Consider the following 27,695-nt stretch of genomic DNA (forward strand, 5'->3'; position numbering starts at 1 on the left):
AAAATGAAAATTAAATTTGGAGGGGGAAAAAAAGTCAGTTAAGGTAAAATGTACCTTTACTGATTGTCCCTAATATATATTGAGATCTCTTCTGTCAGTTTAATGTCATGCTGCCTGAATATTTAATGGGCTACAGATCAACTTGGCTGATTGACTGTGTCTGTGTTGCTTGTTCAAAGAGCTGATTTGGAGCACCTTCTAAGTTTATCTCTATTTTAAAACACTATTAACCAGGTTGCCAGCAAATACAAAGTTTCAGTTTGAAATGCCTTTTAAAAATAATATTTAGGTAGAAATTCTGACACTAGTTATGGGTTAAGGGAAATGCTGTTATGGTTAGGGTTATCTATCTACATCTATTTGCCTTCAAAATCATGTGTCAGTCTTTGCCAAGTATCATTTAATGTCAATTTAAGGTGAGTTGGAGGATATGTTAAATTATATAGCTCAAGGTTAATGTGTTTGTTCAATGTAAATTGCTGTCCTGTAGTTTGCCCTGGTCCTATCTATTTACTTGTTTCCTTTGCTGAAATGTATAGTATTTGAAATCCTTGACAGCTCACCTCCTGCCGTTAAATCTCCGTAAAGCTGTTCTCATCACCAAGAGAAGCACTCTAATGCCTGTGTGTGTGTCTGTGTGAGTTTGTGCCTGAGTGCCGATCTTGCAGTCAGCAGAATCTGTTTTAAAACTAGACATCCAGCTAACCTACTGCAGCTGACTGCAGGACGACAGAGGGTGAAGAGTGTTTTATGAGCCAAGTTGTAGAACTGCTGAATTTACACTTAAGCATTGAACATTGAATTATATTTCTGATATTCTCGATCTGTCACTGTCATACATACTGAACATATAAACTCTTAATTATACCTCATATATATACTCACATTTAGGCTACGATTCCACAGAACTATGATCATTTTAGGACATGTTGCGACATACAAACACACGCACACACACACACACACGCACACACACACACACACACACACACACACACACACACACACACACACACACACACACACACACACAGGATTGCCAGCTTCCAGTCTCCCCAGTATCTGGATTTGCCTCCAGTCTGCCTCTCAGTCACCTCCTAAGCAGCCTAGCCAGTGACCAACCTCCTCTCAGCCAGACAGGAATGAGCTGTTTTCCCTGTACCTGTTTCCCTGAGCTGTGAAACACACAAAAAAGGGTAAGACAGCTGAAAATAGCAGCTCCACCTCTATATTGTGTGAGCATGCTGGAAAGACACAGTTGGAGAGAAAGAAGTTGTTCGACTAAAGGGGGTGGATGCAGAGGGTTCTCCAGTCTTTAGCCCACATGTAGGCCAGAGATGTGCCACTGATGATCTAGTTGTTCATCTACAGCTTACTGAGGAGCAGAGGTGCCCTGAAGGCTAACTGTATGTTGCTGGACAACTGGGACACTAGTGCACTGGATGGATGGTGTGTGTGTGTGTGTGTGTGTGTGTGTGTGTGTGTGTGTGTGTGTGTGTGTGTGTGTGTGTGTGTGTGTGTGTGTGTGTGTGTGTGTGTGTGTGTGTGTGTGTGTGTGTGTGTCTGTGTGTCTGTGTGTGTCTGTGTGTCTGTGTGTGTGTGCGCGCTCATAAACAAACAAAATGAACCAATCACATAACGTACTTCACAGTGAGAATGTTGTATTAATTCAAACTGGATGCTATCCAGACAATATGACTTTAGCCATTAAATATATCTGGTTATATAGCTGATGGATAATATACGCTTAATAAAATGCCCCCAATTATTTTTTGAACAGACTTCTCTTGTCAGCATGGTTAGTGGTCGGTCTCAGATCAAAGACCCAAGGGATACAAATTAGCAAGAAAAAGTGGATTGTATTGTGTATGTATGAAGTCATAAAAATGAGTTCTTATATAGTTCCCATATCTTGTTACATGATTGATAATTATAAGACATGAAAAAAGAGAAATACACTCATGTACACCCACACACACTTAGCTTGTGCCTTGTCCTCAGACAGAGAGGGTCTGGGTACACATGTCGGCCTTGGGCTTTCCTTCTCAGTTTTATCGCCCTCTCTCATTTATCCCCCCATCGCTGTCAGTTCATTAATGTGAGGGAGAACCTGTCATCTTTGTCTTCTGAATAGTCAACCATAAATATGTTGAGTGAACTTCGAGGTTTATATCGGTACCTTCTGAACCCACTAACCCCCCCACCCACCCCCGCCCACCAACCACTTGGTGATGACAGCTCAGCATTACGGGGAGTGAAATGGTGTTATAATAGTACTAGGATAATTACGTTGAGATTAAAGATTTTTTTTTCAGAGGCTCCTCAAACATTAAAAAATGTCAAATACGATGATAAAAAAGGTACCTGCAGACCATAAATCTGTACTAAGACTGACTATTCTCTAACTTCTAGCAAGTTACAGAATTTATTTATTTGTAACATCTGTATTAATATACTGTCACCATGCAAAAATACACTAAATAAATAAATTAAATAAATACATTAAATTTCAACTGTGGCTAGCGCTTTGAAATGTCTGTTGCTATGATTAAGAGCTATATAAATAAAACTTGACTGAAACTTGATTGAATATCTGGAAACAAATGATCATCTTTCCTATTCCCAGGCCTGAGAACTCTTTCTCTAACGAAAGTTTAAACCAAATATGTCAGTCAACTTTTTTTAGTCATTTCATTCAAAATTAAGGAAAGTAAAAACAAAAACAAATGGAGCTTGCGTTTGCAAATTTCTTTTTCCTTTGATTAACATTGTCTGTATAGCTTTGAGCAAAGACAAAATGAATATTACATTTTTGTAAACTGTGCTTTTCTTCAAGAACATTGTGTTCAGACACTTTTTTTTCTAATTACATAATACATAAATACTTGTACAACAGATGAGAGTGGAAAAACAAACGAGAGAACAAGCAAGACTTTCAGTAGTTCTTTCTGTTGAGACTTCATGCATAAAGTGACCTAAATCCTGTCCCAAATCCTGTCATGTTTGTAAAAAATGCTAGACATTTTATGAGTTATTGCTAAATGAAGAAATATATTTTGGTATCGTTACTCTAAGAAAGGCTGTTGCAGGATTTATTCAAAGCTTTTTTTTTCTTTTCTTTTTTTACGGTGAGGTAGGGAATAAATAAATTACACATTTGACATATAATTGAAATATTGATTGAAATATTGAGAGAAATTTTGAAGTCAAGTCAGAAAAAAATAAAATGATTTGAATAGTGACACTACAGGGGGAAATTAGATTTCGATTGTGGCTAGTGTACATCAGACCCCACCCCTAGATCGTCTCAAAAATGTATTAATCTTATTAGCTTCTTCCGGGTCACAGGGAAGAGGTTGCCACCCACCAACCTTCCATTAATGTGTTGTGAAAATGGGAAGGTGCATGTACCTGCATGTATTTTTCACCAAACTAGATGTAAGACTATGATTGTTCATGCGTCATACAGTACTTGCCATAAAAGCACTTGCCACTTAAAAACATGCATTCAAAGTTCAACACCTCCATCATCTCTGCATTTTTCAGCCATTCGTCTCCACATGCAGATACGTCCCCCACTTCATGACCTTTTCGTTCTCTCTACTCTGCACCCGTTTTCTCATCATCACTTCCTCTGTTCTGTTGTCAATTTTACCTTTCATTCCCTGCTTTTTTTTAATCAGGCACGGACCTCATCTCGTATTGAAGCAGTGAATTCCCCACTGACAGTGTTAACTTTTTCCTCTTTACATTTATCTCTTCATTATCTTTAACCTCTACATTAATTATGTTCCTTTTTATCTATGTGTAATCACTTACCTGAAGTCTCCAGTGTACCTAAAAAAAAATGGATTACCAAAGCTGCAAAACTAAGGGACTAAATTTGGGGTGAATTTCAAAAAGAATATCAAATACTATCATGCGTTGCTGTGTGTGTACATATGTAAATTAGTAACTGTTGTAATTTAAGAATATAAAGATGTTTGTCTTCGTTTGTTTTTATCCCCCTCAGTCTCAAACTGAGGCAAAGACTTGGTGTTGCTGTAGCAGTTAAACACTTGAATGTTGGCTGAAATTATTTTCTGAATAGTGTGCAGAGTAAGCACTTTGCAAAGCCTTGCATGAAATTCAATTGTTTCATTACCAACAGTCTAATTAGGAATCTACACTTTTACAAATCCCCCTTCTGAAAAGCAAATGACATACATAACAATCATTTCTTGCAGTGATCACATTTTAAGCTAGAGTGCGATCTTTGTGGCTTGATTTGGCTGGCTGAGAAACACAGATATGTTAAGTGGTCTAATTCTATTCTCTCCCTTATCCAATCAGCAAAGTTCAAACAGCACGTCTTCCTCATTTAATACTTTCGCTCTCCGATCAAATCAATGGTTCTAATGAGGCAATTAAAAATATATAGAGCTGAGCATTAACAAACTTGAATACACTTAAGGGGCCATCAAGGACTCAATAAAGGCATGGATTTATTGATATTGTTCTCATTTATCCTTATGATGGCACTTTAATTAAGCAAAGGCTAATTGCCTGCACACTGTTTTGGCTGCAGTATGGAAAATAATGTTGTCATCGCCTGTTCATATGTGTGGGTATGTTTGCCAAAAGGAATGGATTTAATGGAGTACATAAATCATCCTTCTGCACCAGTGAACTTTATGCTGTTTACTGGTGGCTGGACACAATAATAAAATGACATATATTCTTTCAAGCGGAAGATCACTCCCTGTGCCTCTGGTGGTGAAGCAATATACAGTTAAATATTTTAGTAATATATTATTTTATTTTATTAGTTTGTTGTTGAGAGTTCTGCTGAGAATCACGTTGATATCTGACGTCCTCTTCAATCCTCATAGCCCAAAGTATTTTCACAGTTAATCATGGACAAAATTACTGTTTTACAATGTAGTGCATATGGTCATAGTCGAAGCGCTTTAAATAAAAACTTGATTTTTTTTTTTTCTATTTTATTATGACCTATACTTTCATGTTGTCCCACATTGACAACATAGTCACATTACAAGCAGCTTTTATTGTGTTGTAAAAGCTACAAGATTATTTTTCTCTTTATAGATCTGGAGTTATACAACTGTGAACAACAACCATCTGCTATTTTTTGTGTTTCATCTAACAAATACAAAATGTTTTTTTAAAAATTACTGTACAATAATATGTCAACTGAGAAAACTGCCATCTTCAAGCAATAAAGATGATTTTATGTAAGCATGGAATTATTTTTTGCAAGGATAGCAGGACATTGTTTACCGTAAAGCACCAGAGTGCTATACCAGTTAAATCACCTTGTGAAGAACTGCAAAGTTGTTTTATGATGCCATCTCTATTGATGTAATTCTTCAATTTGAAACCATCCAACCACAAACTGCTTACTTCAATTTTCCCCAGTGGGAAATTGATAATTGTATTCGTAAGGATTCCTTCTAAATAATGACATGATATAGTTAAACTTGATAACCAAATGCAAGTTTGGTAATAATAAGTCAAGCTTTGGGACCTTTATTATGTCTAACAGCATTTCCCCTTCTGGAATGTTTTTAAAAAACATGAATAAGACAGAATTCATCATAGAAATTTGCAAGGATTCGATGATCCTTAAGGTGAATACAGCGCGCCCTCGGTCTTTGCAGTTAATGCATTCCAGGAACCACATGCGACTGAGGAATTGGCGATTAAGATCGCGATCTATTTATCTTAATATTTACGGTAATTTAAACGTTTCTGAAATAAAGAAAGACTTACGAACAATTCAAATTACGAAGAACCTCTTGGAACCAATTATGTTCGTAAATTTCAAATGCATTTCAACACTTCTCACTGCTTCCAAATTCTATACTTGGGTACAATTGTTAACATTATCACCCCTTAGGAATTATTACCATGTTAATTTACTTGGTAGTTTTAGGCAGTAACACAGCACAATGTCTCAAAGGACACTTAGTAACTGCAAATATTACAATGTGTCAAATAAATCTTGTGCAGATACAAGTACAATGTGTGCAACATTTTATGTCAGATGTTATGTACTCTTTCCAAAAATCATTTTTGTGAGCGCCAAGCTGTATAAACTCTGAATTGGCACGATGCTTTTATTGCAAATATAAAAGGTCATTTAATAAAATGCCTCACTTAAAGATCACCAACTCACAATTAAATGCAAGACTGTTATCTTTTTGCATCTTGCATTTGCCATGACTTCAGGATATTAATGTGATTCACAAAAGGATGTAAGTCACTTGAAAGGCATATATATCAGATAAATCTAAGATCATGCCAAACCGTCTCCTCTATATGTGAATCAGGAGCTTAGGGCTTTTAAAAAATTTTCCTTGTTCATGTTCTGAATAATAAGGTAATATGACATTATTGTGTTATATTTTGTCGTGATAAGTAGCACTGAGCTACTTCTAAATTGTAAAAGCTTCCTTGTCTTATTGTGTAAAATTAACATTACAAGGTCTCAAGTAAGTTCGCATGCTATCATAAAGCATGACATACAATTGATCGGAGAGAGAAAGCATTAAAGAGGAAGGCATGCTGTTTGAATTTAGCTGATACAATTGGATTGATTCTGTCACTTTCAATGTAAATGTCAAAGAATATAAAATGAAATAGTGAAATAGCATAAGAAGCAAGGAAGTCAGCAAAAGGAGACGTGTGAACTGCGAATGATTCAACCCACACCATGGTCTTTTGTAATGTTGTCATTGTCTAATTTTGACCCCAGCAGGGTATTGGCCCGAGTTAGTGTTTCTGTTGAAACCGTACAGCTCCTATTATTTTGCAAATTGAACTAATATTAATTAAAATAACAAAGGGAGCCTCTATCACAAAGTTGAAGGGCCTTACGTAGAATGGGTTCCCAACTGTTCCCCTTACAGGCTTTTTGGGCATTTAGGCAAGCTTACAAACAGGCTGGACAACATCCCATCTTATCCTTGGCAAATGACCACTCAGTGCTAGTCTGATAGAACACACTCTTGTGTGTCTTCCAACTGAAAGCAGTGGATAACAATTTTTTTGCCTGTTGCTATTATCTGTCGCCAAAATGGACATGTAGTCAAGTACAATGCTTCCATGGGAGACAATGGAGTAATTTGGGAGGCAGTAGCTCAGTCCACTAGGTCTAAGGTTAGTGACCAAAGGGTGGCCGGTTTAAGGACCATGTGGGCAAAAAGGTTGGAGTGTGAACAGGCAGTCGAGAGGTGTCAGTTCACCTCCTGAGCACTGCCAAGGTGCCCCTGAGCAAGGCACCATCCCTATACACGTTTCTTATTGGGATGAACCAAGACGGATGTGCCTGCAGCTCTACCTCACACTATATGTAGTCTGTTTATAACCATAAAGACACTGACTCTATCTGGCCTATCTTCCACTCCCTCTCTGTCTCTCTTTCTCATACCCTGTCCTTATCTTCCTTTTATTTTTTTTTCCTTTTATTGCGTTCCATGACCACCCGCAAATAAAATTCTGCGATATTGCGACAAAATATTTTATTATTTACAGTAATTTAAACATTTATGAAATCTCCCATACTGATATTAAACCACCTTCTATCTGTATCACCTTTTCCCACACTCTTATCGACTGTTTAAAGCGCTTTTAAGTGTTTCTTTAATACACGGAAGTGTGCTGCATTCAGTGAGTCTTGGATCGCAGCGCACTCCCGGATGCTGTCAAATATAATTATAATAATCATAATCATAATCATAATCATAATAATATATAATATACTGTATATTATAAGTCCATGTATAGTTATTTCTTCTAGCATAGCAGATACCTTATGCCATATTGTTCTCGTGATTCTTTCTGGCAGATCCGCTATGATTGGATCGGGTGCCGTGTGGTTGTGCGCTTGATTGACATCTACTCTTACATGTGTCTTCAATGGACATCTGGATTGTACTAGCTACTCAAATTAATTTTTAAAGAAGGTAATTTCCAGGGTTCCACAGGGGGAAGCAATTTATGCTTTTTATTATTTCTTAGTTCACAAAAGAATGGAGGGAATGATATGTCTCCATTACTCAAACGAATGATGAACATGCTGTTCCACAGTTTGACAATACAACTGCAGCTGGAATACCTTTACCAGATTATCATAGACATAGACCTGGAGGATGTGTGCTTTCATCTCTCCATCATTCTGTACCCCAGCACTCCCTGTGTTTCTCCTACAGTAACAGTACAATTACTTGCCATTCAGCTCCAAGCACTCTGCAAATGTGTGTAGAAAGTTTGGAGATGTTGCACAAGCTGAAGATGAGTGTGTCTTTATCTTCATGAACCTGACTGAGCTAGCTTGCTCCAGGGAAGAAGCTGTGCTTCACACAATGCAGGTGGTGTCACATCTCTCACGCCTGGTCTTCACAATAAACTAGCAAAAAAAAAAACGCTTTCTTCTCCCCTTCCAGTGAGGTATTAATCTTGACCAGCATGAGAGGGTGAGTCTCACAGCAGAAGTGGATGAGCTGACAGTTCTTTTATGCCATGTCGCTCCTCATGACGCTGCGACAGCTCACTCTGTCTTGCAGCTGCTGGGCATGATGTCAGTGACTAACATGATGATTGCTCCCCCACATGAAATGACTGAAACTGTTGACTATATGTGTCAGCAGGGGAAAAAAAACAAAAAAAACGTGATTTGTATCCTTGTTCCTCCCCTGCCATTGGAAGCAGCTCTCCAGTAAGTCAATATGGTGGATGAAAAGCTAAATTGCAGAATTAATGAGAGATCAAGTTGGGCTTGGCAGCTCCTTGGCCAGGACAAGAAAAAATTCTCCAAGGAACTCTATCGACAGTATTTTAAGAACTGCGGTAGAGACAGGCCATTGTACAAAAGCAAGAAAGGAGTGTCACATGTGTTTGTTGGATGGCGCATGATTGCTTTAATGTATGCAAAGGTTTTGAAACCTTTTACAGAATCAATACACACTGCCTGTATGTAAAAACAAGCTCTATTCAACCACACAAAGCCAACCTGAATCATATAGAACTGGCTTTAATATTAAATGCAAATTATTTTTGCATTAGTTTCCATGCATTCCTCCAATCTTTATTGTAACTAAGTTTTTTACTTTGACTTCAAGTTTAACAAGTTATCACAATGCAGGGTCTTTACTACTTTAACACAATGCAGCATATAATTTATAATCTAGATCATTAAATAAAAAGCTGTAGAATTACCAATATTAACATAGAACATGTTACATTTTATTGCTAAGTAAAATGTAGAGATGAAATCAATTTTAATGATGCCCACAGGGAAATTATTTGTCCACTAGTGTAAGTCAAATCTGTTAGTCACATGCATATGTATATCTGTACAGGACTGTGACACACACACACACACACACACACACACACACACACACACACACACACACACACACACACACACACACACACACGCAAATTAGAGGTGGGCAGCTGTCATGGTGCGCCTCTAATAAGCAACTTGTAAAGGTGATGTTGCTTTGCTCATGGGCACCTGGGCAGCACTCAGGAGATGAACTGTGATCTGGGATCACTCAACTAAGCCAGCAGCCCAAGACATAGTGGAGTGACTGCCACGTCTACAGATGCAAACCTTAATAGTCTAAAATGTAATTGGGCACAGCTGAGGTTCTCTCTGGGAGTGACCAGGATGGATAGGATCAGGAATGAGTACATCAGAGGGACAGCACATGTTAGAGGTTCTGGAGATAAAGTCAGAGAGGCCAGACTGAGATGGTTTGGACATGTCCAGAGGAGAGATAGTGAATATATTGGTAGAAGGATGCTGAGTTTTGAACTACCAGGCAGGAGGCCTAGAGGGAGACCAAGGAGGAGGTTTATGGATGTAGTGAAAGAGGACATGAAGGTAGTTGGTGTGAGAGAAGAGGATGCAGAAGACAAGGTTAGATGGAGGTAATTGATTAGCTGTGGTGACCCCTGAAGGGAAAAGCCCAAAGGAGAAGAAGAAGATTGGGGGAATGTATTAAGTTCCATTTGTCCAATTGAAAACCCATTTGTTCTGAATTCAGCTGCCAACAGGGCTCAGGTCAGTTTCGGCCTGTAGACGTGACAAGCCTTTGTCAGTGTTTGTAATGTCTTTGTAGTCTCATTTCAATGTCATCAAATTCCAAATGTTTTTAAAGACCGTTATCTTATAAATTAGTGAAGTAAGTTCTTCTGCATGAAAAAAAAAATTACCCAGCAGTTTTTCAGTGTTGTTTTCCTTTAAAACAAACCACTTTTTTCACCGAATGTGTTTATTTTAAAACTAATTATTTGGTCATGTGTGCAGCTTTAAAATTCCATAGAAGTATGTAGAAATATGTGGCACAATCTTTCAGTCTCTTCATCTATGGATCACTTCATCTTACCTTCATCCCACAGTCTTGACTCCAGAGATCAGGTTGATTAATGCAAATGACAAACAGCACTCATTTATCTCTCCCTCTGTCTCTTTCTCTCCACCCTTACTATATTAATGACTGTAATCAACACTAAATAAATAATTTGTGTCCCTCAGTGCATGAATCTCTCCCTCCCACCTGTGGCAGTTTCAAAGTTGAGAAAGTGCTTAGTGATGCAGTTTCTTCCTTTTATCCCTCTAATCCCATTCACATCGTTTTCCTCATTTATTGTTATTTGTTTCTTTTGACAGACATCCCAAGATATTAAAGGTGTACTGGGGCAGAGCAGAGGGCCTGTCTGTCGGGTAGAAATAATGAAAAGCAAACATAAAATAACTATACTGTATATCTTTTCATAGTTTCCCGAAGCTTATAAATACCATTTGCATACACTTTATTAAAGTCAATATCTGCAGTGCAGCCTAAGCTAAAAATGTTAACCTATTCCCTCTCTGAAGAGATTGTAAAGACTCTATAATGGCTACATATGTAATTGGATGAGATCAATAAGAACACTCAATGGCTCCATGCCTCTATATTGGTCCAGCACCTGGAAGCTGAGTTTGAAACACCAAGTGTGGTCTTGTATAGCATGACGTTTTATTTCTTTGTGCACTGATCTTGTGTGATAGCACATACAGTACAAGAAAAAATGTTCAAAATATGCATTAATTAAAATACACACTGAATTGAGTTGCCTGTTCTTTCATGATTTGTCTTCATTTTGAGTGAAACTATCATCACAGCATCCAAACGAGACGGTTCTTCTTTATTCAAATTTGTCATCTCTAAAAAAAAAAAAGATCAAATGAAGTGTGAAATTGAGTTTAACTGCACTGGAATTCAGTTAGATATCGGATTTGTTCCAGGCACGGAGCCATAGAAATAAACCAATATTTAATCCTTACACCAATATTATTAACCACTGCTTCAATATCACCTCCTCATGCAGATTGCAGTCTGGTATCCAATACACTGACATACTGTATACTGTGATGCTATACTACTACAGCAAACAATAGGCTAGTGCTGTCATGACTAATACTTACTCTTTGATTTCAGGTTTTGCCTTTGTTTCCTTTGCTTATAACACGATGACTGACCTGCTAACATGCAATCATGTGTGTCCAATCATGCATTCATTTGTTATGAAGTGTTTTTATTTCCAATTAAAAACAGAGAAACATTTTACTCAAGATTTAATTAAATATTCTTAAAGATCCTGTGCATTACATTATGCAGTTTGCACACACACACACACACACACACACACACACACACACACACACACACACACACACACACACACACACACACACACACACACACACACACACACACCCACATGAATATTTCCTGATGCAGAACACACAAAAGACTCCAGTGGGCTTTTGGATATTCATTGAATTTGACATTCAAGACATGAGGAGAACTGACAAGCATATCAGCCTGACCTGCTCTGTGCGAAGCTCATCTTAATCCACTGATAAGCTTTTACATGTTTGAATTACTAATCGGGAAGTTTTGTGAGTGAAATCCAGTCAAAGCCGGTCTGTTTACTTTTGTCAATTTTGTTGTATATCACAACAAGATCCAAGGGAGGTCCAGCATCTCTCAAATGTCAGACAGTGCACTATACTGCTCGCCCCACCCCTTAGTTCTCTGTACTAATGGTTACTGGGTAAACACAGATCACACGTCAAAAACACAGACACACTTCACATCACTGCAAAGGAGATCTATTTACCTCTCACACGAAGGCGATTTGTTAATTTCTGTCTGCCACGTTTTCTTGTTCATTTGGATATAGGGTGGATTAGGGTGGATTGATGGGGGGGGGTTTTATCCCACTTTCTTTTACAATATGTGATAAAGCCCTAATCATGCCCAAGAAAACTAATGAAGCAATTTCCATAAAACTCTGTAGAAGGGTGGGGCACGAATCAAGAACAAAACCCATTAAAGTTTGATGCCGGTCCGGATTAAAGAGCTGATCCTGTAATTTATGCATAACTTTTCATATTACAATAAGATTTGCAAACTTGGGACAGGTTTAGGGCATAGTATGTGTAAGATTATCAAATATATGTCTTGTTGTGACAGTATGTGCTTTACATCATGCCATTCTTTGTGTATCTGCAGTCAAATGATCTTTGGAGCAGAGCCAATCGAAGGCTTCGTGCCAATATAACTTGAGGGAGGGTAGCTGTGTTGCGTTGACAAAAATGTTGAGAAGACTGATAGCAAAGTTTATTTTCAAATAAACAAAGAAATCTGTTCTCGCCTGAAGTCACAGCATCTCAACTTCTGCATTTGGTCTCAGGAAACTTTTTTGCTTTGTATGTGTTTCAGAAACAGAAAGAGTTTTGAGAGCTATTGGATTGTCAGCTGAAGCTGAGTGTTAGTATGTCAACTGGGTGCTGGCATCATCTGCTTACTCGGTCTGACAATTAACTCCTGTTCATAGCACAGAATAAATTGAAGACATTTGCATCTATATAGAATCTAAAAAGGGTAAATGTGTGTCTACCTTTCATTCAATAACCAAAATATTATAGAAAAAAGTTAGATTCCTTAATATCAACATCAGTACTGTAGTTCCTAAACTGCAGCAGTGCAAATACTTTAGCATTATTCATCTAAAGTAGAGAATACATATTGAATGCATGGAAAATTAAACTCTGCTACTAAATAAGTTGCAGTCTTAAGCAAAGCCTTTAACCGATGACAACATAAAGGTAAAGTTATTCGAATTAAACTGAGCCAGTCCAAACAAGTTAAGAAGTAGGTTTTTACTGGTAAGTTCCCAGAGGTTCAGGCTCCAGAAATTTTACTGAAGAAGTTTGAAACCCAACAAAACTTCATATTCCAGACGTTGATGTTAGTGAAACAAGGCTGTGTACTTAGAAGTCCTACAAAATAAATAATGGTTTTGCCAATGGCCAAACACAACCATTTGTTAAAGTCAACTGAATTTTTAACAGTTGTAACACTAGAAACTAAACTTTTTGGTTGCATAAGCCAATGTTTTTACTAAAAAAAAAAAAAAGCCCCAAAGCTGTTTTAAACTAAGCAGCAAAATATGATGGACTCTACATAGCTAAAGGACAAAAACTGCCTAATTGTTAAATGTGTCTTGGCTGGAAAGCATATTAGCTTATGCAAATATTCATGGACAGGGACATATGCAAAAACAAATCATCCCAGAAACACACAAAGAACAAATAATTACACGGATGTCATTTATAGTTTGTAATGGAGTACGAGAGTGGGATACAAAACAGATGAGGGTGATGGGAATAACAATGCACATTGGAGCTTTAATTAAAAACTAATCTTCACCTGTTTGCAAAACTCATTCATGCAACTTCTACTTATCCCCCCCCCCAACCCCTTTGTGGTGTTGTCTTGTGCCATATCTAATTAGTTGTAAAAGTCTTATTTTAACACATTTAATTAAAAATCTAAGAAGAGCAATCCCTTTAAAATGTAATATATATCCTCTTTGTTTAATGTGCAGTACAAAAAAATACACAGGGACCAATTTAATGTCTCCTCATGAATTACACAGTACATATCTTACTTATAATTGCATAGAAATATGTACAAAGAAGTAGAATTATTTAATTTGTTTTAGACTTTATTTAGGTCTGTCTTGTTAAGAACAGAGAAGGACCACTCTAACAGAGTTCATTAAAAGTTATAATGAAAGATTTATAAACCCTGTCGTTATATGTGATGTTTTGTACTTTCTGTTTTTGTTTCACATTAGTGTTGTCCACCTCCTTTCTGTTAAAACCTCCAATTAACTTCATTGAAATATGTCATTTCTGTATAAAACAAATATATAAAAACAACCACACTGTGGTTTTGTTAGCTCGCCCTCCCTCTGGAGGCTATTGCTGCGATGGATATTTCAATTAGAAGCCTTATTTTTCCATTCTCAGCTTCAAAACTGCTGTTTTTAATTGAAAAACCTGCCCTGCTGTTTCAATTGGGTTTAGTCCCAACAGTTAAAGACTGTAAGAGGAAATTCCTCACTGTGCTCTATGTAAATTATATTAGCATTTATACAAAGCCATGTCTCTGGCCAAGGACGAAAAATCCTTGTTGCCTTGTATATGCTTTATTTTGATTTCAGCTGACTGGGGAAAATATCTAAATAAAATGTTGATCTTTTTTAGCTGCTAAACGCTATTTAACAGCTAGTGGTCAATGGGTAGCTTATAGCTTTATGAAAGTCATTCCCCTAAACACAGCTGGCTGCCGCTGGAAACAGCTGATCGCAGCAGTGAGACCCCATTAGATCAGTTTGTGGCAGTAAAATTAAAAATTGAGCTCAGATGCTATAAAGCGCTGCAGCACTGAAAGGAACTACAGTTTGGTTGTAAATTCTTATTTGCTTCCTGCCTTGATGACCTCGTTCACTTTAGACAAAGTCATCTGACCCACAGCTAATGCAAAATTATTGATTCCAGCTTCTTGCTACTCTTTGTCCGTGTTATTGGTTACTGCAACCAGAAGGCTTTTGTCTCACACCTATGGATCAATTGAAACACTCAGCATGTTTTAAACATCCAAAAATAAAAAGCCTGTTTGGGTTACAAACTGATAAATGTGCCAAACACTGTTTAGTCATGAAAATAAATTATTTTTTTTTGTTGTCTTCAGTTGCCTTTGTGGCTCAGCAAACTAGAGTAACAAGCATGAGATACAAAAAAACATCCAGATGTAATGCAACATTCCATAATCCTCTTTATTTCTTTCTGTGGCATCACACGTCAGCCAAATTGTCTGAAAAGCATTGCTATTACTGAGGCTTCCTGCTGAGGGAGGCACTTGTGACAACAGAAGGATCCTATCAGGAAATGAGTATTTAAGTCAGCGCGTGAATTAGCTTGTCTACCTAACAAGGAGTCATGTTGTTATTGGTGACAGCAAAATCACTTTGATGTAATCAGTGCGAGACGCAATTGCATGAGTAAATTAATTGACCAAAAAGGACCTATTTTAAAGATGGGTTACCTGCAGTTTGCTAACAAGATGAACAACAACAGCAACAACAACAAAATAACTGACATCATTAAATAGATCATCTCCAGTATATTTTGAAAGCTAAAATGTATAAATTGGTCACCATGTGACACTGAACACAAAAGGAAACATATAATTTCAAACCTTCTACATTGAATTTAGTTAGATGCAATGATTCATGTTCTTTTTTTATTTTACTTTATTATCCTGTATTACATGTGCAGGTCCTGAGGATGGCAGCTGATGTCAAGTAGAGTGACTAAATGTGATGCTGATCTTTTTTTGGTGGGGGTGATCTTTAATGCCTTTGTCTGCTTCTGCAGAAAGACACTGTCTTGTAAAATATGCATTAAATTAAAATGTTGATTTTGATTGTGACTGGTTGTTTGTCTTGTTTTTGTCCATGTGGCTCTGAGCTGAACTGACGACTTGAACAGGGTGTACCCTGCCTCATACTGAAAACTGGGATAGACTCCCCTGTCCCCCCTACGTGATGAATGGTTGTAGCAACTGAAGCTGCTGCTGTTTTTTAAATCTTTTGAACACTCTTACAGATAAGAAAAGGACAAAAAAAATTTCTAACCTTTCTAAATGTGCTGATCGGATCGGCATGATAAACTGCATTAGCACAAGAGTTACGCAGTCCAAAACGGGACTTCGATGTCAGAGACGGCAGATTGCACAGCAATCATCATTTTTAACCTGCTTCTCTTTCTCTTTGTCATTCCTTCTCAAATGTCAACCTTCTTTTTCCTCTTTTTTAATTCACTATGCTTCTCCATCAACCCCACTGCCCTTCCATCTTCCAAGACTTTCAATCCATTTGCAACAGGCACACATCTTGTGTTGGAGTGAGACTTTTTTACAACACAAATGTGGGTTGCTGATTTCCACACAACTGATGGAGGAGAGAGAAGCTGAAGGGGGAGAGACAGGCAGGTTAAAGACATTGAGAGACAGATGAGAAGAAGAACTTAATCCCAGATTGATGGCAGCTAATAAAGTTTGATTATTACTGACAAGGCACTTTGGTTTTCTAATTGACACTTGTAATAGCTTGAGAGCACAGTAAGTGAAGGAAGAGGACAGAGAGCCTTGTCTTTAGGTTCAGCTGCACTGAAACAGCAGCATATCACATGCATATTTACAAAAATGAACAGAGGCATGTTTTCGCAAAATGATGTAAAAGCCATCACTGTTGTGATTTGATCAGTTTCGTTTGGAAAAATGTTGCAGCATTAGAAAGTATCATCTTTTATCTTTTATTTTATCTTATTCTTGTCTAATTTTGAGCATGTTTAAAATCACAGATATGCTTACGTAAAACTACATTACTTGGTGAAAGTTAGACACAAATCTATGTGGATTCGTTTGTGACACGTCTTCATATTCATATCTGGATTTGTTTGTGTCAATGTTTGTCAAATTAATTACATAGTACTAGTATTAATTACTTTTATGGTTGTTGTGTATTTTATGTTTTAATGCCCAAACCATACAACCAAATTGAGTGAAAATCAAATAACTTTTGTGTATTCCCATCAATGAATAGACAAAAAAAAATGCTGAAGTAGTTGCATAGCCTTGACCTTCAGATTTCCAGTTTTAACATACTCTATAGTTTCAACATGTTCAATGGGCTAAAGTCTATTCTCCCCAACGGTTCTTTTAAAATTGCATGCTTTAGAATAAAAGTGCACCTTACACAACTTGCAAAAAAAAGGTCAAACCATTCAAATTACTGTTTTGTGTGATCAACATGTGGTGGATTTTATTTTTCCTATTTGTAACTCAGGATCTGCTCATGTGCCCCAATATCTGTACTGATATTATTATTGTTAATGTTGTTTTCATTGTTATACAAGAATTTCTCTCTGTCTCTCTTTCTCAGGTTCAGAAATGGTGGAGGCTCAGTGTCAGAGATTTGAGGTAAAAAGTGCAGATGGAGAGAGAGTTCTATTCTCAACAGATGAAGAAGAGACCAGCATCGGCACAGAGAAACTCAGAGTCACAGGTTGGAGCTCACATACAAAACACCTGCACATCTTTTTTTTTATTTTTATGTTTATATGTTCGTTTTTTCAGTTCAACTGTAAATATTGCTTTAGGGGGATTTTCAGTGATCAGGTTTTATTGTTTTGTTTTGCACCATGCATGCAAAGCTACACAGGCTCTCATGTGAGCATGGGGTGGTGATCCAGCATTCAGTTCTGCCAAAAATCTCACTTTATTTTAACTGATCTTCAGGTGGGAACAGATCAAGGTGTGTAACGTTGCACCAACAGCAGCAGAGAACCTAGAGGCTGCTAGAAAGTAAAAATACACACAATCCAGAGGCCTGTTCAGTACAGTACTACTGCAGTACAATGCAGTCTTTAGCATGAGCTGAAAGAAAAAAGGTGAAACTGTAAAACACACACATTTTGTTATAGTGAGATCCTCTTCTGTTATGATGCAGGCATGTAATAATCACATAAATCATACTGTCATTTTATCCCAGTGTTCTTTGTGTATATGCCTCAATCATCACAGGTTTGGACCTGATATTTGTTTTACTTTCTTATCCAATTATAATTTGCTCCTTGCTTATAAAATGTTCCCCTTTGCTAGACTTATATAAATCAGGACATTGCTCTAAATTTTTCGTAAAAAGGGTAGTATCAAAAGAAAGGTTAAAAAGAGTGAAGCCAGCTGAACATAATGGCAAAGGAAACAGTTGAAATAATTTGAGTGAAAAGAGAATAAATACGCAGAATTTCTACAGGGAAAGGCCAATTGGTTAGGTTAAATACACCTTACACTTTTTCATCAAACTAATTGTCTTCTTATTGAATTCACATGATAAAATGTGCAGGGAAAGAGAATTTGGAGAGAGACTCCATCATTTACTGGATGAGGTCAGATTTAGCAGCGTAACATAAGTACATTGAATAGAACCTTTCACCTCATGGTGAATATTTTCAGATTTCTTTGTGTTAATGATGAACAATGAACAATGTATTCATAAACTGCTGCCCTCTGCAGCAGTGACAGGTGTACAGCAAGGACAACACAGCTAATGGGGAACTTTGCCCGTAAGCCTGCTGCTCAAGGGGATCATCCAATCAGCCAGTTTTCATGGCAGCTTGGAGAAAGTGGAACCAAAAGGGACACATTCAAAAGCTGAAGAAAATGTGATTTACGGTTGACAGAGTTAGAAACATAATTACCCAGTAATAAAAGTAATCACACATATGTTTTCATTTACACACAAGGAAAAGTAGGAATTTCTCTGACAATATTTTAACCTATAATAATCTGTATAATTTTCTTTCCATTTTTCTCCTCAGTTCCTTACAAATGTAAAAGAATAATTGATGCTACAATTGTGTTTATTACTCAATTCAGAACAACAAATTTGAAATATTTATTTTTGCCCCCAAAAACAACAACAACAAAAAACTTGAATTAACACACAATATGTACATAGAATTTCTGCTTGATTTATCAACACAATTTTGGTAATTAAGATATGACACTTGTATTGACTTAATTAAATTAATCACATTACTTTACTGTTTTTATTCATGTTTAATGCAATATAACAATTCACACAAAAAAAATGTTTATTATATTCTGTATATATTTAGTATATTTCAATATGTTTTGTGGGTCTTCTATTGCTACCTGGAATCATTTTCATTAAAGAGAAAAAACTAACGCAACAACACATTGTGTTATGATTTATGTATAATGACTTTGTTAAGGTTATGGTTACGACCAGTAAAATCAAGTCAATATTGACTTCCAGTGCCTCATATGTTCAAGTATAAGATATGTGCCACCAAGAATCCCCCCGATTCATATCCAGCTTCTTCTGATCCCAGCATTTGTAAATATCACCGTACAGTTTTTCAAATATCATCACATTTTAACATAATTATCCTGGAAAATGGAATATAAGCTTCAGATTTGGTCAGGATTTATCGTTGCAATATTGTAAAGGCTTCCACACAAAAGATGTAAGTCTTTTCTTTTTCATCCATTCTCCATTTATACAGGAAATGAGGGCGTGGTGTTCAGCCATTCCATAGAAACATCACATGTGAGGGCGGAACCCTTCCAGGACCTGAAGTACGTACTCTGAATAGTTTATTTTGTACAAAATGCTGTATACATTTGTGTCAGACGATCAGTCTGGCACATTGTTTCATGTTATGAATTCCCTTTGCTGTTAATAATTTAACTGGTAAAATATTCACAAAGTGTATGTTTTTGTAAATAATTACTGAGATACTGTAGTGAAAATGTGTTGTGTAAAAGTTTAAACTAGTGATTTAGTGGACTACCCACTGCTGTGTTCTCCCCGGGTATAATCAGCTCTCTGATTGGCAGTCTGACAGGTCAGAGGGATAAAGCCCCCCCAGGGCAATAGTGTCTCATGATGACCAAGTGGTTCCCTCCCCTGTTGCATGTTGAACAAATGTAGTGCAGGTTTCCCATTCAGGCTCTCCTATTCACATGTGGAATAAAGTTTATTAGCTTTTTAGTTGTTACTTGAATTATATTTAAAAAAATAGCACCAGATGAATTTTTTTTTGACACTGATGGGATTTAACGAAGGAAAAAGTCTTTTCAAAATGATAACTAATGGAAAGGTTTGATTCAGCTTTTATCCTTGCACAAAGAAAACTGATCTTTCTCACATTTTACCAGTGAGAGAGGGAGGAAGAGAGGAAAACAGAGATAAAAATTGTTTAATATGTGTCACTGGAGGCTCCAAGTCAATAAATATAATGCAGCGTAAGCTTATTCTCTTCAATCTAATTTAAAGTTGCCTCATACTGTAACAGCTCCTGAGACTGCTGGTTCACCGGTCACTGCATTACAATGGGTTAAAACAGCTGAATGTCTTCTCGTCTCTCTCTTGAACTGTTTCTTGATTTTCTTCGAGACTCATTTGAGAACTACCTGGAGATTTTTGTATAAAGGGAATAAAGGGAAAGAGATGGAGATAGATAGATCGCAAGATACAGTGGAAATTAAGAAAATGAGGAGATGCAGTGAATATGTGTGGAATGGTCTTTATTGCAAAAATCATGAATGAAGGAGTAACTATAAATTAAGGGATACAAGTAGAACACACAGGGTTATGTTATGGGGTTAGGAGGGACAAAATAGAGCAAAATAACAGAGAGAGAAAAATCAACAGCGGGAAACAGTTCAGAAGGAGGACATAAATGTCTGTGTGCAGAAGAAAAAATTGAATCAAACTGACTCCTGCACAGAGACTGAGTCGTAGGAGGATATGACTGCATTCAAAGTGTGGAAAAGACACAACCCCTCTTTGCTTTAAAGTAAAGTGGAAAATCTGATTTTAAAAGTATCAAACTGCGAACTTTAATTAAAATAAATGTATTGGGATTGGTTGATGTCACCAAATGATTACAGTATTTTCTGCACTATAAGGCGCACTGGATTATAAGGCGCACCTTCAGCAAATGCCCTGTTTAAAAAAAAAAAGTCATATATAAGACGCACTGGATTATATAGCACATCTGATTACAAGGTGCACCTTCAATGTGTGGCCTGTTTTAAATAATTTTCATATATAAGGCATACTGGATTATAAAACGTGGATAGGTGCACCTTATAGTGCAGAAAATACTGTATTCTATTCTAGTTTTTGAGACATGCCACCACATTAAATGCTTTTCCAAAGCATGTTTCAATAGTTTTGTATTGAAGCTCTGTAGCAGCACCATCAACACTCTAAAAAAACCACTTATTTATTCCAGTTCATTGCGACATGAAACATGTGGTCTCCTCTGAGAAGCCTGACAATCCAATCAGCGCCACGGATGGGATTAATGTCACCATCAAGTAGTTGTCAAGTGTTATCAACTTGTGAAGGAACTCAAATAACAATGACCATGCAAAAGATGAATGCAGCCATTCTATTAACACCACAGTTTGTCTTCTTGCTCTTTGCTTCACTCCACTCTCACATCGTTGGCAGGACTCAGTCTTGACCAACACATCTGAGGTTGTCTGATAACCGGAGCTTTGTCAGAAAGAGTCCGCTGCTTTGTGAGGTGATTTCAAATAAATTTGATGTTAGGAAACCTCATGGATCTGATTTGTATGAATCAATGTGGTGATCACAAATAAGACCACTAATGTCTAACAGCATGAAGGAGTGTGTCAACATAACATTTCTGCAGCTTCAGAGTAGTTCTGTGTTGTTACATTCCCCTGAATGAGTGTTAGAATGTGCCTCTCCTGAGGTAAGTGCATATGCATTTGCTCTCAGAAATAGTCAGAATGTGTTTATTTGCAAACTGAACATCTAACAACTGAACACCTACAAATAAATGAGCTTTGCAGTATGGGCCTCTTTTGGATCTCATGATTGTTTCACTTTTGCGCTTTGTGTCAGTACCGAGGTACATCGAGATAAAAAGTTCTCCCTCGAGCTTGTGCACCTTCCTAAGTGCACACCAATGCTATTATCGTAGAAGCTACAGTAGAAATTAGGACTTGAAAGAGAATTTTCTTTTTATCCATTTGAAGTGTCTGGAGAGCTGGATTACGATTATTATTATTATTATTATTATTATTACTATTATTATTATTATTATTAATTTTCTTTTTTTTTACAATTTAAGTTTATTACCCATTTTAATTTGTTTAATAACTTAGATAATAAAGACACTTTTTTTCAGGATGACTCATTTATACATAAGTATTCAAGCACACACAGAAAAATAAAACACAAAGAACTGATGTACAAAACTGAGATGCATAAAGTAGCCACACTTACCTCCTCACATGTATCATCATTAGTGCATTCAAATGAGGACATCGCAGTGATGCAGAAAATAAATCCTTCACAAATACTTCTGTCCTACAGAGATACAGAGTACACAATCGTCACATTTGTCAGATTGAGAAAACTGCTTTTTGTGTTTGTCTTTCACTGTGTAAGCAAAAACAAATAAAAACCTCAATATCTCAGAAAAAAATGCTGCAGGAGCATAGTAGTGCTTTACTAGACTAAAAAGCATATACAGCACTTTTGAATGGTGAAGAAAAGTGAAAAGGTGGCTAAAAACAGCAGACACTGCACTTTATCTTTGTCAGGCAGACTTGCATGTATTGCACTGGCATCACTACTGCATCACCTACTGCACAGTTCATGAAAACCAAAAGTAAAACTTCCTTTTGGCTTGTCCCGCTAGGGGTCGTCCTTTTTTTTTTTCTCCATTTTTTAAGATGAATACACGAAGGCCACAAACCCCTCCATTCATTTTTCAGATTTGAATTGAGGTTATTTAAGAGAGATAGATATTTTTCACTATTTAAAAGGCGTAAAAGAAGTATAAATGTATTATACTCTTTCTAATTTACAGGCTTTTTTTTTTTCCAACCAGGATTTTCTTACTTTCACTTTATTTTGTGTTCTTGTCTCCATTCTCTGTCAACTTTCTGGTTAACATCAAAAATTTGTCTTTCTCATTTACAATGCTGCTGAGACCTTCACATGTGCTCATTCCTTCTCTCGGGCCACATTTCCTCATGTTTTCTGTCTTATTATGAAAGGTAGAGGCTTATGCATTGAAGGTAAATGGTACATGTAATGAGCGGATTGAAGTCCATTTAAGGCTAACGATCTTTCTCAGTTTATCAGTGAGAAAGAGAGAAAGGGAAGGGAGGGAAACAAAGAAATATGGATGATGCACGCTTTTAATATGACAAACGACAGGTTCAATCATGAGATTCTCTCCACACACTCCTTTTGAGTGTGATTCACTGCAGTTACAATCCATGATGATTAAAAAAAAAGATTTCTCCAATTATTACTCCATCATATGTACAGAAAGTAATTGACATGCATGATAGTGCATGTGACGCCTTTCTGACCTATCCTTGTTAGTTCTCAGTGTGCCAATCTGCTATGAAACTTTATGCATATTACAGCTAAATATGGCATTCCAATATAGCTTATTTAGTTCAAGTAGGTCATGAAACTCAAGCTCAGTTAACAGTCCCAGTTACATCAGCTGTTAGCAGCTGATCTTAAGCCAGCATCACATCAGCTGATGGCTCAGCTAATTCCCCTGCTTCCTGATTGGCAAATTGCATTTAGGGCACCTTATTTAAGCTGCTTTAGCCTGCCTACCCATGCTTCTTCCTCTGCATGCAGGATTGCAGCCCACCTCCACCCCGGCCTCTTGTTTTCATGGTCTGCCTGACTTAATCAATGTAAATTCTGTGCCTCGGTTTCTGCAGCTGCTCACCTGTCTTAAATATAGACACATAAGAGCCTTCTGTTAGGCTTTGTAGAAATGCATGATTCCTGAACAACTGAAACCTGAAACCAAGCCCCCCCCCAAAACTATTTTTTCCCAAAAGAGAATATAAGTTCATTCAATTTAAATACTTTAAGGTAATAGATAACAATGCTGAGCACAAGCCTTGATTGTTATATTTTGATAGAGATAGATATAGATAGATATAGAGAGATAGATAAATATAGAGAGACAGATGGAGACATATATAGAGATAGAGATGGATAGAGATAGAGAGATAGAGAGAGATAGAGATATAAAGAAATAGATAGAGAGATAGACATAGAGAGATAGAGATATAGAGAGATAGGTTTGGGGTTTTTTTCTTATAACATTTTTCATCCATTTTAACAAAAATCTTCAGCAGTGTTTTATTGGTTCTAAGTAGCTACACGGTTGGACAAGGACAAGGTATCATGCAATTTCACTAGACTGTTCTGACAAATCCGGCTGCTTCACAAAGTTTACATGTTCAGAGGTAAGTAAGGATACTCATGTCAGCAAAAATAAAAAGTGGCGGTACCAGTGATTAGTGGCCCATTTCATGCATTTCCACAAACTGGAGTAATATCAAATATGGCAGCATTTTGCATTTGCATTCCCTCCTGAGTGAGTGACGTAACACTAACCCTAAGCAGGCTTGATGTCATGAAGTAATTTAATTGTAATGGCCAGAGTGGATTGCAGTGAAGGTATCTATCAGTTATGCTTACAGTTCTTCTGGGCTCTTACCATGAAATAGCAGATGAGACTGCAAGTAAACAGACATGAATCTGCAACACAGTGCTAAAACTGGGTCATATCACAGAAAAGAAAATGCTTTCCAGAGAGAACCACGACAGGAATGCTGTGCAATGCCTTTTCAAAGTCTCTGCTCTGATCGGCACATTGCTTTCCCCACATCAAAGTGTACAAAGAGGCCAAGAGGCAAACGGAAAACAGTCACTTGAGCAGCACAATACAATGTCATATATATATATATATATATATTTTTTTTTTTTTTTTTTTTTTTCATGACAGTGACTGACTACATAACACCTGAAAGGAAACAGGGTTTGACAACACATAGGCAGCTATCAATAACTACAACAGACAAAATGTGGAAAGTATATATACAAGTTTGTTTGTGTTTGCGAAGCATTAAAAGCTGCAACCTTCTTGTTTATTCATTTGTAGCTGTAACTTGTACAGCTTTCTGAAGCACCGTCTGCAGCAAGTCACTCCGATAACAAAACCGCTTTCCATTATCAGCACCGCATGTGGCTGAGACGGCGCCAGAACAGTCAGGAGGCAGCGTTAGTCAAGAAAGCATTTTCATTCTGATTTATGTGGGTGAGATGACTGAATTTGTATTGAGTTGGTTATTTTATCAATGCATGATAATTTATCATCATCATTGATAACTACAGCATCTTTATATAAGAGAGTGTTTTTATATAAAAACCCTTATCTAGTAATTGGAAATTTTATCTCTGACTCTTTGCCTCAGTGTAATCATCACTGCTTTGACAGAATGGTCTGACAAGGAATGTGTATGATTAATGTCCTGACTAAGAAAAGATTTAGTATTAATAACAATCACTGGAGTATACAGAGACACAACCACTTCCAGCATGTTCTTTTTTTCCTAGTTTTAAACTGAACTTTATGCCTCCGTATTCCTAAAATGTCTTTTTTGCCCATCAACTTCAACACATGTCCTGATATACTGGTAAGAAATCAATAAAAACGATCATATATGGTGTTAAAAGATATAAGACAGAATATTCTACTCATTTGAAGGTTCCCGGTTCTCTGGATTCCTCCCAGCTCCAAAAACATGAACTTCAGGTGAATTGCCTGGTTTGAAACTCCCCATAAGTGTGAGTGTAAGCGTGAGTGGTTGTGTGTCTACATGTGTCTCTGCGGTGGATGGATGGATGCACAGATGATCTCACATGGACATGATTGGATCAACCATGGAGTTTTGGTTAGGCTAGGGTCAACAGTGTGTTACAGTGCATATCTTAACCAGACTGCTTTTGGATAAAACAAGCAGGGAGGTGCACGAATGGGCAACTAGCATATAATAACATTTTAGGTCACTCAGAGATCTGTCAACTGCTTCCTATGTGGAGCCGGCATAGTCAAGCTTTCCTGTTTGTTCCGTTTGATCAAGAATATTTCAACATAGATGTGGACTGTGACTGAATTTTGAGCTGACAGTCTTAGATGAATAGATCGCGCTCTTACCATCTGAGCCAAGGTATCATAATCATGTGTTTCCCTGTAACATCCTATAACATCCTGTATCCATTCAGACGGGATACATACAATTCTGATTTAATAGTAACTAGAGTAACTAGAAATATTGGAAGAATTATAATAACCTTATCTAAATATATCCGGGGTCAGATTAGTCAGCAGTCACCTTAACCACAACATGGATAATCCATCACAATCCATTTGATGACTGCACCTTCCCCATAAGAACTGCAGAACTGCTAAAAATAGAACTACTAAAACTGAAACATACTGTAAATCAATCATCAACAAAAAAAAAAAAAACTTTGAGGAGTTGCACACAAACATTGGGCTGATGTTAGTGGACATCAGGGTGTCTTGGGTCTCTTAGTTCATCTGATGCTTGGCTCCAGAGCAGAGAGAAACAAGCTACTGCTCAATCAATACCTCCTGTTTCTATCCACGCCTTCATCCCTCCATCCTTCTGGGCCTCTTTATTGTCTATCCAAGATTTGGAGTCATGCAAAGGTTCCTTAGAGAGACTTAGGCTTGACATAGGCAAGGGAATTGGAAAGGGATTTGTGTTCTTTGGCCCTTACCCCCATCTGTTTTTTATGTCCATCTATCCATCTATCTGGGAAAGAATGTAGTAAATAGAGTACATGAGAAAAAACTTTTGTTTCGAAAAGCCAGAATACTGTAGACCAAGATATTGTTAGTCCACATCACAGGATTTTACAGTGAAAGGCCATCCTGTTGTGCCATTATGCTCCTCACAAAGCAAAATACATAAAAATAATTTATTAGAAGATAGATAGATAGATAGATAGATAGATAGATAGATAGATAGATAGATAGATAGATAGATAGATAGATAGATAGATAGATAGATAGATAGATAGATAGATAGATACTTTAATAATCCCAAGGGAAATTCAGGGTGACATCTGCTCACAAAAGATACAAAATACAGATAACAGTGACTGGCACAGACAAAAGACGTTGCATAAATTACATAATTAACATAATGACATAATTATAACAACAGAAAAACAGAAGAACCTAACATAAAAAGGAAGCATAGGAACATGAAAGAAGCATTAGATGTAGACGATGTAGGATCAGAGCACGTGGATGAACTGAGCTGTAAACTGACACTAAGGACCCCCACAAAGTATCCCACAGTGCATCCCCGGTGCGTCCCAGGCCCCCCTAGTCAATCTCTTCTCAGCCGACCTTGATGACCCTGCGGCTTCGGCCCCCCTCCTTCTGAGAGAGTGGTTGTGCCCTCTGATGGCACGAGGCACAAAGGAGGTCCTGAGTCTCTCAGTGGAGGAGCTTGGTGACAGCAGTCTGCCGCTGAAGGAGCTCCTCTGCTGGGCGAAGGTGGTGTGCAGGGGGTGGGTGGTGTTACCCAGGATCGATCTAAACCTGGACATAGTCCTCCTCTCTAGGACAGTCTGTACAGAGTCCAGATGCTGACCGATCACAGAACCAGCCTGGATGAGCCTGTCTAGGCACTCGGTGTCCCGTTTCCTGGCACCACCACCCGAACACACAATGGCGTAGGTCAGCACACTGGACACTATGGACTGGTAAAACAGTCTGAGCAGATCAGAGCTGATGTTGAAGGAGGCCAGCCTCCTCAGGAAGTACATCCTACTCTGACCTTTCT

At 37.4% G+C, this 27,695-nt stretch overlaps 1 protein-coding gene across 1 annotated transcript in view; it reads left to right on the plus strand.

The window, feature by feature from the left end:
* Positions 1 to 27,695, plus strand: part of LOC137600479 (zeta-sarcoglycan-like) — a 246,628-nt gene that overhangs the window by 189,706 nt on the left and 29,227 nt on the right. The window contains exons 5-6 of the mRNA XM_068322135.1: positions 17,359 to 17,481; positions 19,508 to 19,580. Of these exons, the coding sequence (XP_068178236.1) occupies positions 17,359 to 17,481; positions 19,508 to 19,580 (196 nt within the window). The remainder of the gene's footprint in view (positions 1 to 17,358; positions 17,482 to 19,507; positions 19,581 to 27,695) is intronic.

This window comes from Antennarius striatus, chromosome 8 (genome assembly GCF_040054535.1).
Source record: "Antennarius striatus isolate MH-2024 chromosome 8, ASM4005453v1, whole genome shotgun sequence".
Lineage (NCBI taxonomy): Eukaryota > Metazoa > Chordata > Actinopteri > Lophiiformes > Antennariidae > Antennarius > Antennarius striatus.